The sequence below is a fragment of the Nerophis lumbriciformis genome, linkage group LG02 (genome assembly GCF_033978685.3).
Source record: "Nerophis lumbriciformis linkage group LG02, RoL_Nlum_v2.1, whole genome shotgun sequence".
Classification (NCBI taxonomy): Eukaryota; Metazoa; Chordata; class Actinopteri; order Syngnathiformes; family Syngnathidae; genus Nerophis; species Nerophis lumbriciformis.
In genome coordinates this window covers 15,137,501-15,156,587 of record NC_084549.2, presented here as the reverse complement: position 1 = coordinate 15,156,587, position 19,087 = coordinate 15,137,501, and the positions used below count along the sequence as shown (strand labels likewise).

Genomic DNA, 19,087 nt, shown 5'->3' with positions numbered 1-19,087 from the left:
TTTGGGAAAATATATGTGCTGTATGAACTTTGGGGAGGTGAACGATACTTTGGGCTGTGGGATTGAGTGTGTTGTGCAGGTGTTTGAGTTGTATTGGCGGGTTATATGGACGGGAGGGGGGAGGTGTTTGTTATGCGGGATTAATTTGTGGCATATTAAATATAAGCCTGGTTGTGTTGTGGCTAATAGAGTATATATATGTCTAGTGTTTATTTACTGTTTTAGTCATTCCCAGCTGAATATCAGGTCCCACCCGCCTCTCACAGCATCTTCCCTATCTGAATCGCTCCCACTGCCCTCTAGTCCTTCCCTCTCCCTTTCCTCATCCACAAATCTTTCATCCTCGCTCAAATTAATGGGGAAATCGTCGCTTTCTCGGTCCGAATCGCTCTCGCTGCTGGTGGCCATGATTGTAAACAATGTGCAGATGTGAGGAGCTCCACAATCTGTGACGTCACGCTACTCGTCTGCTACTTCCGGTAGAGGCAAGGCTTTTTTATCAGCGACCAAAAGTTGCGAACTTTATCGTCGATGTTCTCTACTAAATCCTTTCAGCAAAAATATGGCAATATCGCGAAATGATCAAGTATGACACATAGAATGGACCTGCTATCCCCATTTAAATAAGAAAATCGCATTTCAGTAGGCCTTTAAACGGTGGCATTGTTGTGTGTGGACATGGATAAGGTTAGGTGTGATTTACCCTCAGTGTAAACGGGGCCTTAACCCCCAATTCCAACCCTTGATGCTGAGTGCCAAGCAGGGAGGTAATGAGTCCCATTTTTATAGTCTTTGGTATGACTCGGTTTGACCGATCTCAGGGCCTTTCACATCGCTTTTAATCATATTTATTTTTATATTGTCTTTACATTGGTTTTATATTTATTTTGTTTTCATTCAGTCATTGGTGGAGCTAAGGATAGTATTTGAATCTTGTTTTTAATATTTTTTAAATAGTTTTTGTTGTTTAAATGTGCTGTATAAATAAAGTGGATTGGATTGGATTGAATCTCATTAGAATTGTGCATATGTACATCCACCAACTTTAACCATTTTATGACTGCTTTCCATTCATCGGTTTCTGTCTCCTCCTCCTCCACACAAGACAATCAGTAGATCATGTGCAGGCTGAGGGTTGGGGGGGTAGTTAAATCCACACAGCGTGAGACTGTGCACCAGTTTTGCATCATTGCCCCACGCATCAGTGGCTCTCATCACGGTGATAAGTGGGAGTGGAGGAGCTCGGAGCAACGTCAATGCTCATGAACATTCAGACGGATAACTCGCACGTCGTGGGAACATCGCGTCGTTACACAGCCTGCTCACAACAGCATCCTTATGTACAGCAGGTGAGTCCACCATCACTCTTGTTCCACTTTCCCCCACTTTCATGTTACTAATTATTATTATTCTTAATTATTTCGACTGTCAGAGTCCTGCGTTTTAATATTTATTTAGCTTCTTTTTTTGGGGGGGTGGGGGCTGCAATTTAACTTGATATAGAGAGGAGACAGTTGACGGCAGATGGGGGAAACAAAAGGAGAAACCGAGTGAAAAAAAATGACACAAAGGACGTTAGAAATCATTTTGTCTGCTTCTGCTGTGATTGTTCCAATGTGGGGGGAAATTGCGCAAATTATATGAAAAGGTTTTATTCATTACAATACACAGATGCGCATAGACGTGGCGCTATACACCATAGCAACATGCACGATAGTGTTACTAAACAGGCAATTAAATTATTTGCATGCAAGAATAAACATTTTTTTAATGCCAATTACTCTTTAATTTAAAATGCCGAATATCCAATGATATTTTTGAATTGTTGCAGTTTGACGATGGATTACGGCTTTCTGCCGCGGTCCATGTGGAGCGTTGACAGCAGAATCGTGCAGCATCCAGCCGAGCTGCACACCAGCGTGGTGGTGACGCGCAGCATCCCCGCAGGAACCTGCTTCGGTCCGTGCTTTCTGCAAAACTCTTTTTACGACACCATCGCCTTCATTGCGCAGAAAGCCAGCGACAGGAGAGGAAAATCGTGCGTCTTTAGTGTGAGTAAGATTGCAAAGCTGTGATTGAGACTGATTGTGATAACAGGGGCGCCGAAAAGGGGGGGTAAAGGAGACGGATTCTAGGGGCCCATGATGGAGGGGGGCCCAGAGAGGCCCCTAATGATGATGAAATTATAATACAGAAAAAATAATGACACTAAGTTATTAACTAACATATAATCACACATGTTTTATTTTCCATGTCCTGGTAACAATACCTTTATTTGTTTTGGAAGCATCAACCCCTGCAGGGCCCTCCCTCCCACCCCCCTCTATTTACGTAAAATGGTTCAGTCCGACTGGATCATCTGCAGGTAGCGCACCTGCGATTTGTCACAGACAGTGCCACAGCTGGCAAAGCAGAGGAGACAGCAGTATGCCTCAAAAATCAGGCAGTCAAAAAAGAAAGGAAAAGAAAATAAGAGAGGAGAAGGAGTTGAAGGGTCGACAATATGTCACCCAATATTTCCAAAAAAAAGGTGGGTTTGTTAGTTGTGGTGGAAAGTTATGCATATTAACTTTGTCCCTGTCTGTGGCATACTTGCCAACCTTGAGACCTCCGATTTCGGGAGGTGGGGTGGGGTGGGGTGGGGGGGTGGGGGCGTAGTGGGGGGCGGGGCGTTGTTGGGGGCGTGGTTAAGAGGGGAGGAGTATATTTACAGCTAGAATTCACTAAGTCAAGTATTTCATATTATATATATATATATATATATATATATATATATATATATATATATATATATATATATATATATATATATACACAAGAAATACTTGACTTTCAGTGAATAATAACTATAAATATATATTTCTTTTATTATATATATATATATATATATATATATATATATATATATATATATATATATATATATATATATATATATATATATATATATATAATAAATACTTGAATTTCAGTGTTCATTTATTTATACATATACACACAGATAACACTCATCTACTCATTGTTGAGTTAAGGGTTGAATTGTCCATCCTTGTTCTATTCTCTCACTATTTTTCTAACCATGCTGATGATGCATTGCTGTGTGGCATGCACAAAAGTGCTTTCATCAAATGCACTAGATGGCAGTATTGTCCTGTTTAAGAGTGTCACAACATTGCTGTTTACGGCAGACAAACTGCTTTACGGTAGACGTGACTGCTGTTGTTGTGTGTTGTTGCCGCGCTGGGTCTGGGAGGATGTTAATGAAACTGCCTAACAATAAACCCACATAAGAAACCAAGAACTCGCCCTCCATCATTCTACAGTTATAATGTGATTGGGCAGGTACGCTGTTTGTTTTGTGGGAAAGCGGACTCAGGTCCGCATGGACCTGAGTCCGCCTGAATTTCGGGAGATTTTCGGGAGAAAATTTGTCCCGGGAGGTTTTCGGGAGAGGCGCTGAATTTCGGGAGTCTCCCGGAAAATCCGGGAGGGTTGGCAAGTATGGTCTGTGGTAATAAGCTAGCTCACTTTTCTCACCATGTTAGCTCAAGAAAATTCTGGATTTTTACATTTTACTGCTATATTAGTTAAATAATCAATCCAGTCAAACATTTGTCAAGCTGTTCTTATTCAATAAGAGTTTATTTCCAATTTAAGAATCAGTGGTGCAGCAAATAAATGAGTCAAAATGAATTCCATTGTATTCAGAGTGCTCAGTTCTTCCCCTACTGTACATGTCAACTGTGATGCTGTTCTTCTTTCAAAAATATGGTAATGATAGTCAAAAATACCATTAAAATGCATAATTGTATGTAAAATAGCATCAAAAAATGTTGCCGCTGTGTTGGGGGCCCTTTTCATGGGGCCCAAAATCCCTAGCGGTGCCCCTGATTGTGAATGTGGGATGATGCAGTCATACACTTGTGAAGAACATAATGTCATGGCTGTCTTGAGTTTCCAATAATTTCTACAACTCTTATTTTTTTGTGATAGAGTGATTGGAGCACATACTTGTTGGTCACAAACAACATTCATGAAGTTTGGTTCTTTTATGGATTTATTATGAGTCTACTGAAAATGTGAGCAAATCTGCTGGGTCAAAAGCTCAATTTTTGTTTCATCTGACATCACATGGGCAAAGATAAGACCTTCTGGAGGAAAGTTCTGTGGTCAGATAAAACAAAAATTGGCCACAATACCCAGCAATATGTTTGGAGGAGAAAAGCTGCGGCCTTTAATCCCAGGAACACCATCCCTACCGTGAAGTATGGTGGTGATAGTCTTATGCTCCGGGCCTGTTTTGCTGCCAATGGAGCTGGTGCTTTAAAAGGGACAATGAAAAAGGAGGTTAACCGTATTTTTCGGACTATAAATCGTTTTTTTTCATAGTTTGGCCGGGGGTGCGACTTATACTCTGGAGCGACTTATGTGTGAAATTATTAACACATTACCGTAAAATATCAAATAATATTATTTATCTAATTCACGTAAGAGACTAGACGTATAAGATTTCATGGGATTTAGCGATTAGGAGTGACAGATTGTTTGGTAAACGTATAGCATGTTCTATATGTTATAGTTATTTGAATGACTCTTACCATAATATGTTACGTTAACATACCAGGCACGTTCTCAGTTGGTTATTTATGCCTCATATAACGTACACTAATTCGGTTGGGGCGGTATAGCTCGGTTGGTAGAGTGGCCGTGCCAGCAACTTGAGGGTTGCAGGTTCGATCCCCGCTTCCGCCATCCTAGTCATTCCGTTGTGTCCTTGGGCAAGACACTTCACCCACCTGCTCCCAGTGCCCCCCACACTGGTTTAAATGTAACTTAGATATTGTGTTTCACTATGTAAAGCGCTTTGAGTCACTAGAGAAAAAGCGCTATATAAATATACTTCACTATTCAGGCTGTTGTTCACTATTCTTTATTTATTTTAGACTTAGACTTCCTTTTTATTGTCATTCAAATTTGAACTTTACAGCACAGATAAGAACGAAATTTCGTTACATAAGCTCATGGTAGTGCAGGATAAAAAAAAGCAATAAGGTGCATATATAAATAAATATATATATATATATATAAATAATATATAAATATGTATATTTAATAAATAAATATATATAAATATATATAAATAAATAAATAAATAGATTACTGTACGGATAAATATATTGCACTTTTTCACATGCGTCCACGTTTATGGATGTATGTTATATTGTCTTTTTTATTCCAGCGAGTTAATCCATTTTGGGGGGAGTTGAGGGGATAATTTAATTTAATTATGATGCGTTCAGGAGTCTTATGGCTTGAGGGAAGAAGCTGTTACAGAACCTGTGGGTTCTGCTTCGGAGGCTGCGAAACCTCTTTCTAGAGTCCAGCAGTGAAAACAGTCCTTGGTGGGGGTGGGAGGAGTCTTTGCAGATTTTCTGAGCCCTGGTCAGGCAGAGGCTTTTTGCGATCTCCTGGATAGGAGGAAGAGGAGTCCTGATTATCTTTTCCGCCGTCCTCACCACTCTCTGGAGAGACTTCCGGTCTGAGGCATTGCAGGCTCCAGTCCAGACAGAGATGCTGTTGGTCAGCAGGCTCTCTATGGTGCCTCTGTAGAATGTGGTGACTAACGAACAAGTGATTCAATTATAATTATCCACGATCCGTTGATGTAGAGTAAATTTCCTTTCAAATGTCTATTCTTGGTGTTGGGTTTTATCAAATAAATTTCCCCCAAAAATGCGACTTATATATGATTTTTTCCTTCTTTATTATGCATTTTCGGCTGGTGCGACTTATATTCCTGAGCGACTTATACTCCGAAAAATACGGTACCTCCAAATTCTTCAGGACAACCTAAAATCATCAGCCAGGAGGTTGGGTCTTGGGCGCAGTTGGGTGTTCCAACAGGACAATGACCCCAAACACACGTCAAAAGTGGTAAAGGAATGGCTAAATCAGGCTACAATTAGGTTTTAGAATGGCCTTCCCTGGACAATGCTGAAGAAACAAGTCAATGTCAGAAAACCAACAAATTTAGCTGAACTGCACCAATTTTGTCAAGAGGAATGGTCAAAAATTCAACCAGAAGCTTGTGGATGGCTACCAAAAGCGCCTTTTTGCAGTGAAACTTGCCAAAGGACCAAATATTAACATTGCTGTATTTTGACCCAGCAGATTTGGTGACATTTTCAGTAGACCCATAATAAATTCATAAAAGAACCAAACTTCATGAATGTTTTTTGTGACCAACAAGTATGTGCTCCAATCACTCTATCATAAAAAAATAAGAGTTGTAGAAATGATTGGAAACTCAAGACAGCCATTACATTATGTTCTTTACAAGTGTATGTCAACTTTTGATCGCGACTGTATGTGTTAACTTAACCCTGTCAACAGGTGGACCCAGAGGCCATGCGTAATTCTGCACTGGTGCTGTCTTGGCTGCGGCTGGTGCAGGCTGCGCGCAATAAAGAGGAGCAGAACACGGAGGCCTTCCTCAAAGGAGGTCAGCTGTATGTGAGGACCACCAGGGACGTCCAGCAGGAGGAGGAACTCCTAGTCTGGTACGACCAGGAGCTTTGTCACCTTCTGGGCTTTACGGACATGAGCAGAGGCACGAGTGAAGGTGAGCCAAAGTCACATTTTTGTTTGGAGGTAGTTGATGATTGCATGGCGTTGACAGCATTCAAATACAGAATATCTAAGGCAGGGGTGTCAAAGGTACGGCCCGCGGGCCGAATCAGGCCCGCCAACAGGTTTCCTCCGGCCTACGAGATGAGTTTACAAAGTATAAAAATGAGCTGAAATTTTTGAATGAAAGAAACTGCTGTTTCTAAATGTGTCCACTGGATGTCGCCAGAGCAATTCTTTGTGTCCCCTACCACAGTGGTTCTCAACCTTTTTTTTTCAGTAATGTACCCCCTGTGAACATTTTTTTAATTCAAGTACCCCCTAATCAGAGCAAAGCATTTTTGGTTGAAAAAAAGAGATAAATAAGTAAAATACAGCACTATGTCATCAGTTTCTGATTTATTAAATTGCATAACAGTGCAAAATATTGCTTATTTGTAGTGGTCTTTCTTGAACTATTCGGAAAAAATTATAAAAATAACTAAAAACTTGTTGACGAATGAACAAGTGATTCAATTATAAATAAAGATTTCTACACATAGAAGTAATCATCAACTTAAAGTGCCCTCTTTGGGGATTGTAATAGAGATCCATCTGGATTGATGAACTTAACTCTAAACATTTCTTCAAAAAAAAAGAACTCTTTAACATCAATATTTATGGAACATGTCCACAAAAAACCTAGCTGTCAACACTGAATATTGCATTGTTGCGTTGTAATGAATGGAATAGCCTACTCGATTTGATGTTCAGTTTATGAACTTACATTCATATTTTGTTGAAGTATTATTCAATAAATATATTTATAAAGGATTTTTGAATTGTTGCTATTTTTAGAATCTCACGTACCCCCTGGCATACCTTCAAGTACCCCCAGGGGTACGCGTACCCCCATTTGAGAACCACTGCCCTATCACACACATGACTTAAGAGGGGGCGCAGCTGTGTTAGGTTACTACCTACTTACGCTGCTTATTAGTGATAGTATACAAATCTGTGCATTTCGTGTTGTACTTACGACTGGGGACACATTTTGTGGGCGCACATAAATATTCTGAAATAATATGTATCCTCTTCTTACTTCACATGTGATAAATGAAATGTACGTTTGACACCCCTGCTATAAGGGGAGGCTGACTGTACCACACTTGGCCTACGGTGTATAGTAGGGCTGTGAATCTTTGGGTGTCCCACAATTTGATTCAATATCGATTCTTGGGGTCACGATTCGATTCAAAATCAATTTTTTTTTTCAATTCAACACGATTCTTGATTCAAAAACGTTTTTTTTCCCGATTCAAAAGGATTCTCTATTCATTCAATTCATAGGATTTCAGCAGGATCTACCCCAGTCTGCTGACATGCAAGCAGAGTAGTAGATTTTTGTAAAACGCTTTTATAATTGTAAAGGACAATGTTTTATCAACAGATTGCAATAATGTAAATTTTTTTAAACTATTAAATGAACAAAAAATATGACTTATTTTATCTTTGTGAAAATATTGGACACGGTGTGTTGTCAAGCTTATGAGATGCAATGCAAGTGTAAGCCACTGTGACACTATTTTTTATTTTTTTTTATTTTTATAAATGTCTCATGATAATGTCAATGAGGGATTTTATTTATTATTTTTATTTATTTTAATTGTAACTAATATTGATACTGTTGTTGATATTATTAATTTTTGTTTCACTACTTTTGGATTGTTCTGTGTCGTGTTTGTGTCTCCTCTCAATTGCTCTGTTTATTGCAGTTCCGAGTGTTGCTGTGTCGGGTTTGATTTTGGAATTGGATTGCATTGTTATGGTATTGCTGTGTATTGTTTTGTTGGATTGATTAATTAAAAAAAAATAAATAAAATAAAATAAAAAATAAATAAAAAATAAAATAAAATAAATAAATACATTTAAAAATCGCACAACGTGACAATCGCGGTTCGAATTCGAATCGTTTTTTTCCCACACCCCTAATGTATATTATGGCCAAAATGATGTAATGATATAGTCGAATAGTCGAACCTCGGATTCAGGAGGAACAGTGTGGTTTTCGCCCTGGTCGTGGAACTGTGGACCAGCTCTATACTCTCGGCAGGGTCCTTGAGGGTGCATGGGAGTTTGCCCAACCAGTCTACATGTGCTTTGTGGACTTGGAGAAGGCATTTGACCGTGTCCCTCGGGAAGTCCTGTGGGGAGTGCTCAGAGAGTATGGGGTATCGGACTGTCTGATTTTGGCGGTCCGCTCCCTGTATGATCAGTGCCAGAGCTTGGTCGTAAGTAAGTCGGACACGTTTCCAGTGAGGGTTGGACTCAGCCAAGGCTGCCCTTTGTCAACGATTCTGTTCATAACTTTTATGGACAGAATTTCTAGGCGCAGTCAAGGCGTTGAGGGGATCCGGTTTGGTGGCTGCAGGATTAGGTCTCTGCTTTTTGCAGATGATGTGGTCCTGATGGCTTCATCTGGCCAGGATCTTCAGCTCTCACTGGATCGGTTCGCAGCCGAGTGTGAAGCGACTGGGATGAGAATCAGCATCTCCAAGTCCGAGTCCATGGTTCTCGCCCGGAAAAGGGTGGAATGCCATCTTCGGGTTGGGGAGGAGACCCTGCCCCAAGTGGAGGAGTTCAAGTACCTCGGAGTCTTGTTCACGAGTGAGGGAAGAGTGGATCGTGAGATCGACAGGCGGATCGGTGCGGTGTTTTCAGTACTGCGGACGCTGTATCGATCCGTTGTGGTGAAGAAGGAGCTGAGCCGGAAGGCAAAGCTCTCAATTTACCGGTCGATCTACGTTCCCATCCTCACCTATGGTCATGAGCTTTGGGTTATGACCGAAAGGACAAGATCACGGGTACAAGCGGCCGAAATGAGTTTCCTCCGCCGGGTGGCGGGGCTCTCCCTTAGAGATAGGGTGAGAAGCTCTGTCATCCGGGGGGAGCTCAAAGTAAAGCCGCTGCTCCTCCACATCGAGAGGAGCCAGATGAGGTGGTTCGGGCATCTGGTCAGGATGCCACCCGATCTCCTCCCTCGGGAGGTGTTTCGGGCACGTCCGACCGGTAGGAGGCCACGGGGAAGACCCAGGACACGTTGGGAAGACTATGTCTCCCGGCTGGCCTGGGAACGCCTCGGGATCCCCCGGGAGTAGCTGGACGAAGTGGCTGGGGAGAGGGAAGTCTGGGCTTCCCTGCTTAGGCTGCTGCCCCCGCGACCCGACCTCGGATAAGCGGAAGAAGATGGATGGATGGATGGATGATGTAATGATGTCATGCATCAATAGAAGATGAGAGCATCACTGTCCAATCAACTTCTAAGACATTTCCAATTTCTGTGTTTCTGATCATTGTATCTCTATATATGTGTTTTTTTCAGAGTTCAAATGTGCCAGGTGTGAGCAGATCTTCAAGAATGAATATCCATTCCTGGCCCATTGCCGCTTCTTATGCGCGCAGATAAAGAGCGACGCCTGGAGCGTGTACCAACACAAACACGTAGAGGTCAAGAGGCCGCGTCGCGTCACAGATTTTCACAACATCGCCAGAGATTTGGAACACAAAAGGCCTGGCGACAGCGACGACGCAGACACCGCACCTTCAAAACGAAAAAACCCGGAGGGCGTTTCCCTCAAGGTGCGGAAAACCGTCTTGCTGGAAAAAACAAATATTTCAAATGACGGTAACATCACGCAGTTGGTCAGAAGCCAGGATGAGGCTGGAGGAGACGCATTTGACTCAAACTTGAAGATAAAAGCGGACAGGACCAAGCTGGATCATTTGGGATGTAAAAATGGGACTTGTGGAGAGCCGAGGGAAGCCAAGTGGACTTTTACACATGACAGGCTGGTGGACTCGGAGACAGGAGAGAGCTCCGGTTTGCGCTCGAGCAGAACCAGTGCTTTCTCTTTGGTCCACTCGAACAGTCCTGGACAGAAAAGTGCTTTTTGTAAACCGAGTAAAAGGACCTCTGTAGGCGAACTGCAACATGGTGGTGTCACAACAGTGCTCTCCAGTGGTCTGGGGGAGACGAGTGAGGCCCTCACTTCCAGGACCGTGTCAGCATACACTACGCTAATGACACCCAGTATGCTGAGCAGTGACATGCACACACTGCCCCCACCCTTCCATTACACACCGGAACACTGGTCAAGACCCTCTCAGGTCCAGTCCACCTCGGCGCTCACCCTCCTCCCTCCCACCTTAACCTCATTCGGCGTGTCGGTACAAAACTGGTGCGCCAAGTGCAACCTCTCTTTTCGCATGACCTCCGACCTCGTCTTTCACATGCGCTCCCACCACAAGAAGGAGTTCGCTGCCGAGTCACAGGTGAGGAGAAAGCGAGAGGAGAAGCTCACCTGCCCAATCTGCCACGAATACTTCCGAGAACGCCACCACCTGTCCAGACACATGACGTCACATAACTAAGACTGCTGATGGCAGAAGAAAAATGTATTTATTTAGTAAATAAGGTTTATAGGGCTTAGATCCTGGCAGTGAATGTAGGTACTGTAGCTGTTAATAAGTAGCCAACACAGCCTGTCCACCAGGGGGTGGCAGAGGTACATGGACTGACCTCAGCCTCTTGTCCTTCAAGCCTCTGTTCCATGATTTTTGTGCCTTAAGGACCTCAGGATGGTGGAAAGTAGATGGAGAGATGTCGAGGACAGCTCATGATTGTCACACATACCTTAAAGGCCTACTGAAATGCGATTTTCTTATTTAAACAGGGATAGCAGGTCCATTCTATGTGTCATACTTGATCATTTCGCGATATTGCCATATTTTTGCTGAAAGGATTTAGTAGAGAACATCGACGATAAAGTTCACAACTTTTGGTCGCTGATAAAAAAAAAAGTCTTGCCTGTACCGGAAGTAGCAGACGAGTAGCGTGACATCACAGGTTGTGGAGCTCCTCACATCCGCACATTGTTTACAATCATGGCCACCAGCAGCGAGAGCGATTCGGACCGAGAAAACGACGATTTCCCCATTAATTTGAGCGAGGATGAAAGATTCGTGGATGAGGAAAGTGAGAGTGAAGGACTAGAGGGCAGTGGGAGCGATTCAGATAGGGAAGATGCTGTGAGAGGCGGGTGGGACCTGATATTCAGCTGGGAATGACTAAAACAGTAAATAAACACTAGACATATATATACTCTATTAGCCACAACACAACCAGGCTTATATTTAATATGCCACAAATGAATCCCGCATAACAAACACCTCCCCCCTCCCGTCCATATAACCCGCCAATACAACTCAAACACCTGCACAACACACTCAATCCCACAGCCCAAAGTATCGTTCACTTCCCCAAAGTTCATGCAGCACATATATTTCCCCAAAGTCCCCAAAGTTACGTACGTGACATGCACATAGCGGCAGGCACGTACGGGTAAGCGATCAAATGTTTGTAAGCCGCAGCTGCATGCGTACTCACGGTACCGCGTCTGCGTATCCAACTCAAAGTCCTCCTGGTAAGAGTCTCTGTTGTCCCAGTTCTCCACAGGCCAATGGTAAAGCTTGACTGTCATCTTCCGGGAATGTAAACAATGAAACACCGGCCGTGTTTGTGTTGCTGCAGCCGACCGCTTCCCACCTACAGCTTTCTTCTTTGCTGTCTCCATTGTTCATTGAACAAATTGCAAAAGATTCACCAGCACAGATGTCCAGAATACTGTGGAATTTTGCGATGAAAACAGACGACTTAACAGCTGGCCACCATGCTGTCCCAAAATGTCCTCCACAATATGTGACGTCACGCGCTGACGTCATCATACCGAGATGTTTTCAGCAGGATATTTCGCGCAAAATTTAAAATTGCACTTTAGTAAGCTAACCCGGCCGTATTGGCATGTGTTGCAATGTTAAGATTTCATCATTGATATATAAACTATCAGACTGCGTGGTCGGTAGTAGTGGGTTTCAGTAGGCCTTTAAAGCCATCCACTTATTTATCCTCTTTGTACTGTACATGGCACATGGAGTGTGTTTGCACATTTACAAATGTAAACTCGTCAACATGAATTAAGATGCGTTGAGTGTTTTTTTCCACCCCTATCATCATTTTAAACACCATTCAGACCACAGGAGGGAAAGTTAGGAGTATAAACTAAGCTTTTTGATCCCATTGCTGTCATTCATGTCATGCCACAATATTTAGGATGCTTGAATTATTGTATTGAATTTTGGTTTTGTTAAGCAAAATGAGCTGAGTGTGATGCAGTGCAGCTCTACAGTCGACTCCATCCCCATCAAAATGACTGGAAACTTCTCTTACAGCTCAACATGCTCTAAAAAACAAACAAACATGCTAACTTTAAGATTTCTACCGGAATGTCCATGAAATGTAGTAACCACCTTTTGGGGACTGACAATTTGTGCATAAAGTGCCAGCCATCAAGCAAAATAACTTTGAAGGGGAACGAGCAGGACTAAACAACTATCCATCCATCCATTTTCTATCGCTTGTCCCTTTTCGGGGTCGCGGGGGGTCGCTGGAGCCTATCTCACTAATTGCCCCAAATTAGTTAATTATATGTCTAGATAGATAGATAGATAGATAGATAGATGGATAGTACTTTATTGATCCCTTCAGGAGAGTTCCCTCAGGAAAATGAAAATTCCAGCAGCAGTGTACAGAATTGAGATCGAATTTAAAAAGTAAAAATTTAAATAAATGGAAACAAAATAGAAAAACACTACAATAAGATTAATTACAATAAGAATACAAATAAAAAGCAACAATGAGAATACAAATATAACAGTAAAATAAGAATATAACAAGAGAAACTAGGCAGTAGTGACCATGTTATGAAAAGTATTGCACTGTTATTGTTTTGCATCCCCTGTCATCCTAGCACCCCCCCCTCACCCCAAGAGAGGAGTTGTACAGTCTAATGGTGTGGGGGACAAAGGAGTTTTTTAGTCTATTAGTCCTGCACTTGGGATGAAGCAGTCTAGCACTGAAAAGGCTCCTCTGGCTCCTGATAACAGTATGCAGAGGGTGACTGGCATCATCCAGGATGCTCACTAGTTTTTCCACAGTCCTCTTCTCTGTGAGTCCAGTTTTATTCCAGTCTAATGATTTTACAAAAAATTAGGACATCTTTATTATTTCAGTGGATGTCCTAGTCCAGGGGTCGGCAACCCAAAATGTTGAAGGAGCCATATTGGACCAAAAATACAAAAAAAAAATCTGTCTGGAGCCGCAAAAAATTAAAAGCCATATTACATACAGATAGTGTGTCATGAGATATAAATTGAATTAATATGACTTAAAGGAAACTAAATGACCTCAAATATACCTACAAATGAGGAATAATGATGCAATATGTACATATAGCTAGCCTAAATAGCATGTTAGCATCGATTAGCTTGCAGTCATGCAGTGACCAAATATGTCTGATTATCACTCCACACAAGTCAATAACATCAACAAAGCTCACCTTTGTGCATTTACGCACAACATTAAAACTTTGGTGGACAAAATGAGACAGAAAAAGAAGTGGCATAAAACACGTGTTAGAAAGTCGGAGAAAGTTATAAATGTAAACAAACTACGGTGAGTTCAAGGACCGCCAAAATTAGTAGGACAAAACGGCGCTCACCAAATACTGGAATCAGTGAAACATGTTTAATACAAACAGTGTGCTCTATAACAATTAGGGAGGTTTGTGTCATGTTTGTACTCCTACAGAAACCATATTAAAACAAAATTATTTTTTTTCCCCCTCATCTTTTTCCATTTTTCATACATTTTTGAAAAAGCTCCAGAGAGCCACTAGGGCGGCACTAAAGAGCCGCATGCGGCTCTAGAGCCGCGGGTTGCCGACCCGTGTCCTAGTCAGTGGCGGGGCTTGCGTTTCTCACCTAGGCCTTCAGTGATGTCCTACTTCGTCCGACTTCACCTCTCAAAACAGCGTAATTGATGTCACCACATGGACACGGCTGGAGATACTATACCAGTGGTTCTTAACCTGGGTTCGATCGAACCCTAGGGGTTCGGTGAGTCGGGCTCAGGGGTTCAGCGGAGGTCAAGACACACCCGACTCATCGTGTAAATAAAAACTTATTACGGATACGGCAACAGCAGAAGTCAGACTGATTTGCAGGTGTGTAATTTGTTGTGAGTTTATGCACTGTGTTGGTTTTGTTCTTTGAACAAGGTGATGTTCTTGCACGGTTCATTTTGTGCACCAAAAAAAACATGGTAACACTTTAGTATGGGGAACATATTTACCATTAATTAGTTGCTTATTAACATGCAAATTAGTAACATATTGTCTCTTAACTAGTCATTATTAAGTACTTATTAATGCCTTATTCAGCATGGCATTATTATAACCCTAACCCTCTAACCCTGGCCTTAACCCTAACCCTAACCCTAACCAAATAACTCTAAATTAAGTCTTTGTTACTTAGAATATGTTCCCCTAGTGTCCAAAAAACTCTACATTAAGTCTTTGTTACTTAGAATATGTTCCCCATACTAAAGTGTTAACAAAAACATATAACTTTGTCTTGAATTTGAAAAAACCCATTTTATTTTTCACTAAAGAAGGGTTCGGTGAATGCGCATATGAAACTGATGGGGTTCGGTACCTCCAACAAGGTTAAGAACCACTGTACTATAAAGAAACACAAGTACAAACAGTGGACAAAAAGGTCTATTTTTTCGGCGCATTTAACATTCAATAAACCCGTTTCAGCAATTAAAACATATCTTACGTGGTACTGTCAAAATTAAAAGAATTGTATAAAACAAATGGTTGATTCGTGTGAAAGTGGCGAGCATTTCCCCATTTCGCCGCCGGTGTTGTGCCAAAATGTGATTGCCTGCCAAAAATGGACTTCCTTGGCGGGAGCGCGCACCGCTCACTAAACCTGCATTGCTTGGCTTGGTCTGTCCACAGTGGATTACTAGGATTACTAGATGTAAGACTAACACTTTATCTTCCTGGTTATTGTTATTATGTGGCTTTCTATGGCTCGTATGGTTCCGGTGCCATTTCCTGTTTTCGCAACTTGTGATTGGATACTCACTTGGGACTCCCAAGTGAGTATCCAATCACAGCGTTAGGCCAGCTAGAAGGCCTTACTGACAACAACTTGTGATCTGATTGGCTATCACAAACAATGTTCCCTCTAAGGTGCGCGCCTGTGCAATGCACTGCTCCTCTGCGCACGGCAAATCTATGCCACGCACAAAATCAAATAAAAAAATAAACGCATAACAATTTTCGACACGACACGGACACGACAGTGAAAACAGTTTTCGTCATCATTGTTCAAATATTGTAACGTCTGTCGAGACGCTTTGAGGACATGAATTCCATCCATCACTTTACTGAGCAAAACTCTTTATTGTCGGCCATAAACACATCACCAAAACATTAGTAAAAAAAAATTATATCTAGCAAAACTGGTCATTTTCTGCAGTACAAACCAGACCAAACTTGCGTCAACACATCATACTTGCCAACCCTCCCGAATTTTCCGGGAGACTCCCGAAATTCAGCGCCTCTCCCGAAAACCTCCCGGGACAAATATTCTCCCGAAAATCTCCCGATTTTCAGCCGGAGCTGGAAGCCACGCCCCCTCCAGCTCCATGCGGACCTGAGTGAGGACAGCCTTTTTTCATGACGGGAGGACAACAGGGTGACAAGAACTAAATCATCCAGACTAGAGATAAATTGTATTATTATGTTTATCTTACCTAAAAATAAATATATTTATTAATTAAAAAAAACAAAACCTAAATAAATTTTTACTATATTTTGCTAAAAACATCAAAATTAATTGTATTTTTTCCTGACTCCTTATTACATCCAGCCATAGAATTATACATTAAAATAAACATATTTGAAATAATTGATTTTAAATTATCATAATAATTCATTTAAAATGACCATATTTAATTATTAAATACTAAACTTTAGCATTTTATTCATTACATTTTGAAACTCTCAGAAGCCAAGTTATGTTGTATTCCTTAATATTTATTTATGCAAGTTTGAAGTATCAATTATCTAAACACAGTTTTGTTTGCATATTTTCAGGATGTAGATATCTATATCTATGTATATATATGCATATATATATATATATATATATATATATATATATATATATATATATATATATATATATATATATATATATATATATATATATATATATATATATATATATATATATGTATGAAATACTTAACTTGGTGAATTCTAGCTGTCAATATACTCCTCCCCTCTTAACCACGCCCCCAACCACACCCCGCCCCACCCCCGATCACGCCCCCACACCCCACCTCCCGAAATCGGAGGTCTCAAGGTTGGCAAGTATGACACATGCACATATGGCACTTAGCCAGTGATGCGTTTACAGCCACACAAAAAGTCGGACAACTCCAACACCTCACATAAAGTGTAATTCCAGGTCATTACGCTATGATTTACCAATCAAATGTGTGCTTATTCTAGTGTCATTTATTAGGAATCTTAATTTATAAATGTTAATCATGAAATGCTGTTAGTATATTAAATAAATACTAATAAAAATATATTTTTTACAAACAGGAAGTTGCAGGAATGTACACATGATCCCCTGCTTACATCTCATTGTGCAACATGTGAATGTTTTAATGGGGACTAAATGCAATGTCTGAAAGGGGTACAAATTATTTCCAAAGCAGGACCTCCACCCAGACAAACAATACAAGTATACAGTTCATGAAAAACAATATTTTTTGTTATTGTCATTGTAAGTGGGCCTAAACACTTACATTAGAAATGGAAATGACTGCTGTCATTTGATTATAATAATAAGAGAATGTTGTCTGTCTATCTGTGTTGGCCCTGCGATGAGGTGGGGACTTGTCCAGGGTGTACCCCGCCTTCCGCCCGAATGCAGCTGAGATAGGGTCCAGCACTTTCCGCGACCCCGCAAGGGACAAGCGGTAGAAAACGGATGGATGGATGGCGATTGAACTTGTTATTTAGTCAGGTTTGGGACAGGTGTGCTGCTGGTGTAGCCACAGTGTGCACGTCTGATGTTGCTCACATGGACTCCACTGAATGCTCAGGGAGTTTTTGCGTTTGCTCACACACATGAAAAATTAGAGGGAACATTGATCGCAACTGTCTATCAACTGTATGTGTCCGTGCACTTACAGTGCACAGACATTGTTGATTCTGAAGGCCCCGAGCAGATTTCATACAGCACGGCAACATAAGCTATCTGAATTGTGATTGGATAAAAACTCGAAACTAAAAACAACAGCACTGTAAGGAGCATAATATGACATGACGAGAATGTAAATACTTTTGCATATTTAGGAGAAGTAAATTAAAAAATTACTTTTATCTTTAATTGTGATCATGATATCTGGTTCTGTTAGGCCAGCAAAGAAGGCATTGCTGGCCCTGAAGGCACACCACTGGTCCTAGTCCTCAACACTGCGAACAAACTAAACATAAACATACAGTTTCATTAATATTGACATTGACAATCAAAACACTTTGTCAAAAAACAATAAAGCTCTTTTATTGGGGCCTTCAATGTACCAAAGCAACTCTGAAATCGCATAAAGCTGAATCAATCCTGATTTCCGGGCCAGCTTTTCCGTTAAATAGCATTAGTGGTTATCATTCATCCGCATACCTGATTTAAGTTCACATAAGCCTGCAGCAGTATTTGTTTGTGTTTTTTATTTCTCTTCCTGTAACAGTGAGCTTACAGCACGCTCGCTCAGGTCAGTCTGCGGACACATAGACATAAACAGGCGTCTCTGTGGCAGGTAAATGAGGCGGGAAGGAGGTCTGAGGTTGAAGGGAAAGTCAATACTCAAGTCTGTTCTGTGTCTTTACATAATAGAAGATGCAGAAGCAACCGAATCTTAAAACTCTTCATGCTTTGCTAAATTGTACCACAAAACTCATATTTTCATGAACCAGTCATGGGTGTTAATATGCACTTTTTTGCAAATATATTTGATGAAGTTGCACTTTAACTGTCATCACCACTGTTAGCACAACTTATACAATTTGGGGGGACTCCAAAACAGTACGGTTGTTTTTGTAAAAGTGCCTTATTGAACATTCTTCAAGGTTATTTGAGGAAATCAAATCACAATGTCTACTTGTAACAAGTTATTCAGTAAATCATTATGGAAAACACTTTCCGTTAAGTGGTCAATCAGCTTGGTCCTAATTTCCCTGAGTTTAGCAACCATGTGAGGAATTAGCCTTTGTGCCCATACATGGAAAATCCTCTGTTGTCCAACAATGGCTTTATTTCTTTGTTTTAATTGAGCGGTCATTACGCAGAAAAACAAATATTTTCTTGGGTTCTTGCTTGGCTCATTTCTTCTTGGCTTAACTGCAGGTTTTAAGTTCCGAACGCGGGCCCCACTGTGGTTGTTGTCGACTGGAACTGACCACTGCAAGTACTCTCTTGTGAATATGATTGCGGTTGA

General features: G+C 41.2%; 1 protein-coding gene across 1 annotated transcript; it reads left to right on the top strand.

Moving 5' to 3' along the window:
- The first annotated feature begins 1,216 nt into the window (after positions 1-1,216).
- znf488 (zinc finger protein 488) lies at positions 1,217-11,636 on the top strand. Its single transcript, XM_061945166.2, has 4 exons — positions 1,217-1,349; positions 1,832-2,051; positions 6,394-6,622; positions 9,989-11,636. Exons 1-4 carry the CDS (start codon positions 1,339-1,341, stop codon positions 11,035-11,037), a joined length of 1,509 nt encoding a protein of 502 aa, XP_061801150.1. The 5' UTR covers positions 1,217-1,338; the 3' UTR covers positions 11,038-11,636.
- The last annotated feature ends 7,451 nt before the right edge of the window (positions 11,637-19,087 follow it).

What these genes read in the sequence shown, in the direction of transcription:
- znf488 (XM_061945166.2), top strand. An exon ending in GAAAATCGTGCGTCTTTAGT is followed by an intron (nt 2,052 to 6,393) that starts GTGAGTAAGATT and finishes CCCTGTCAACAG; the next exon opens with GTGGACCCAGAGGCCATGCG. An exon ending in GAGCAGAGGCACGAGTGAAG is followed by an intron (nt 6,623 to 9,988) that starts GTGAGCCAAAGT and finishes TGTTTTTTTCAG; the next exon opens with AGTTCAAATGTGCCAGGTGT.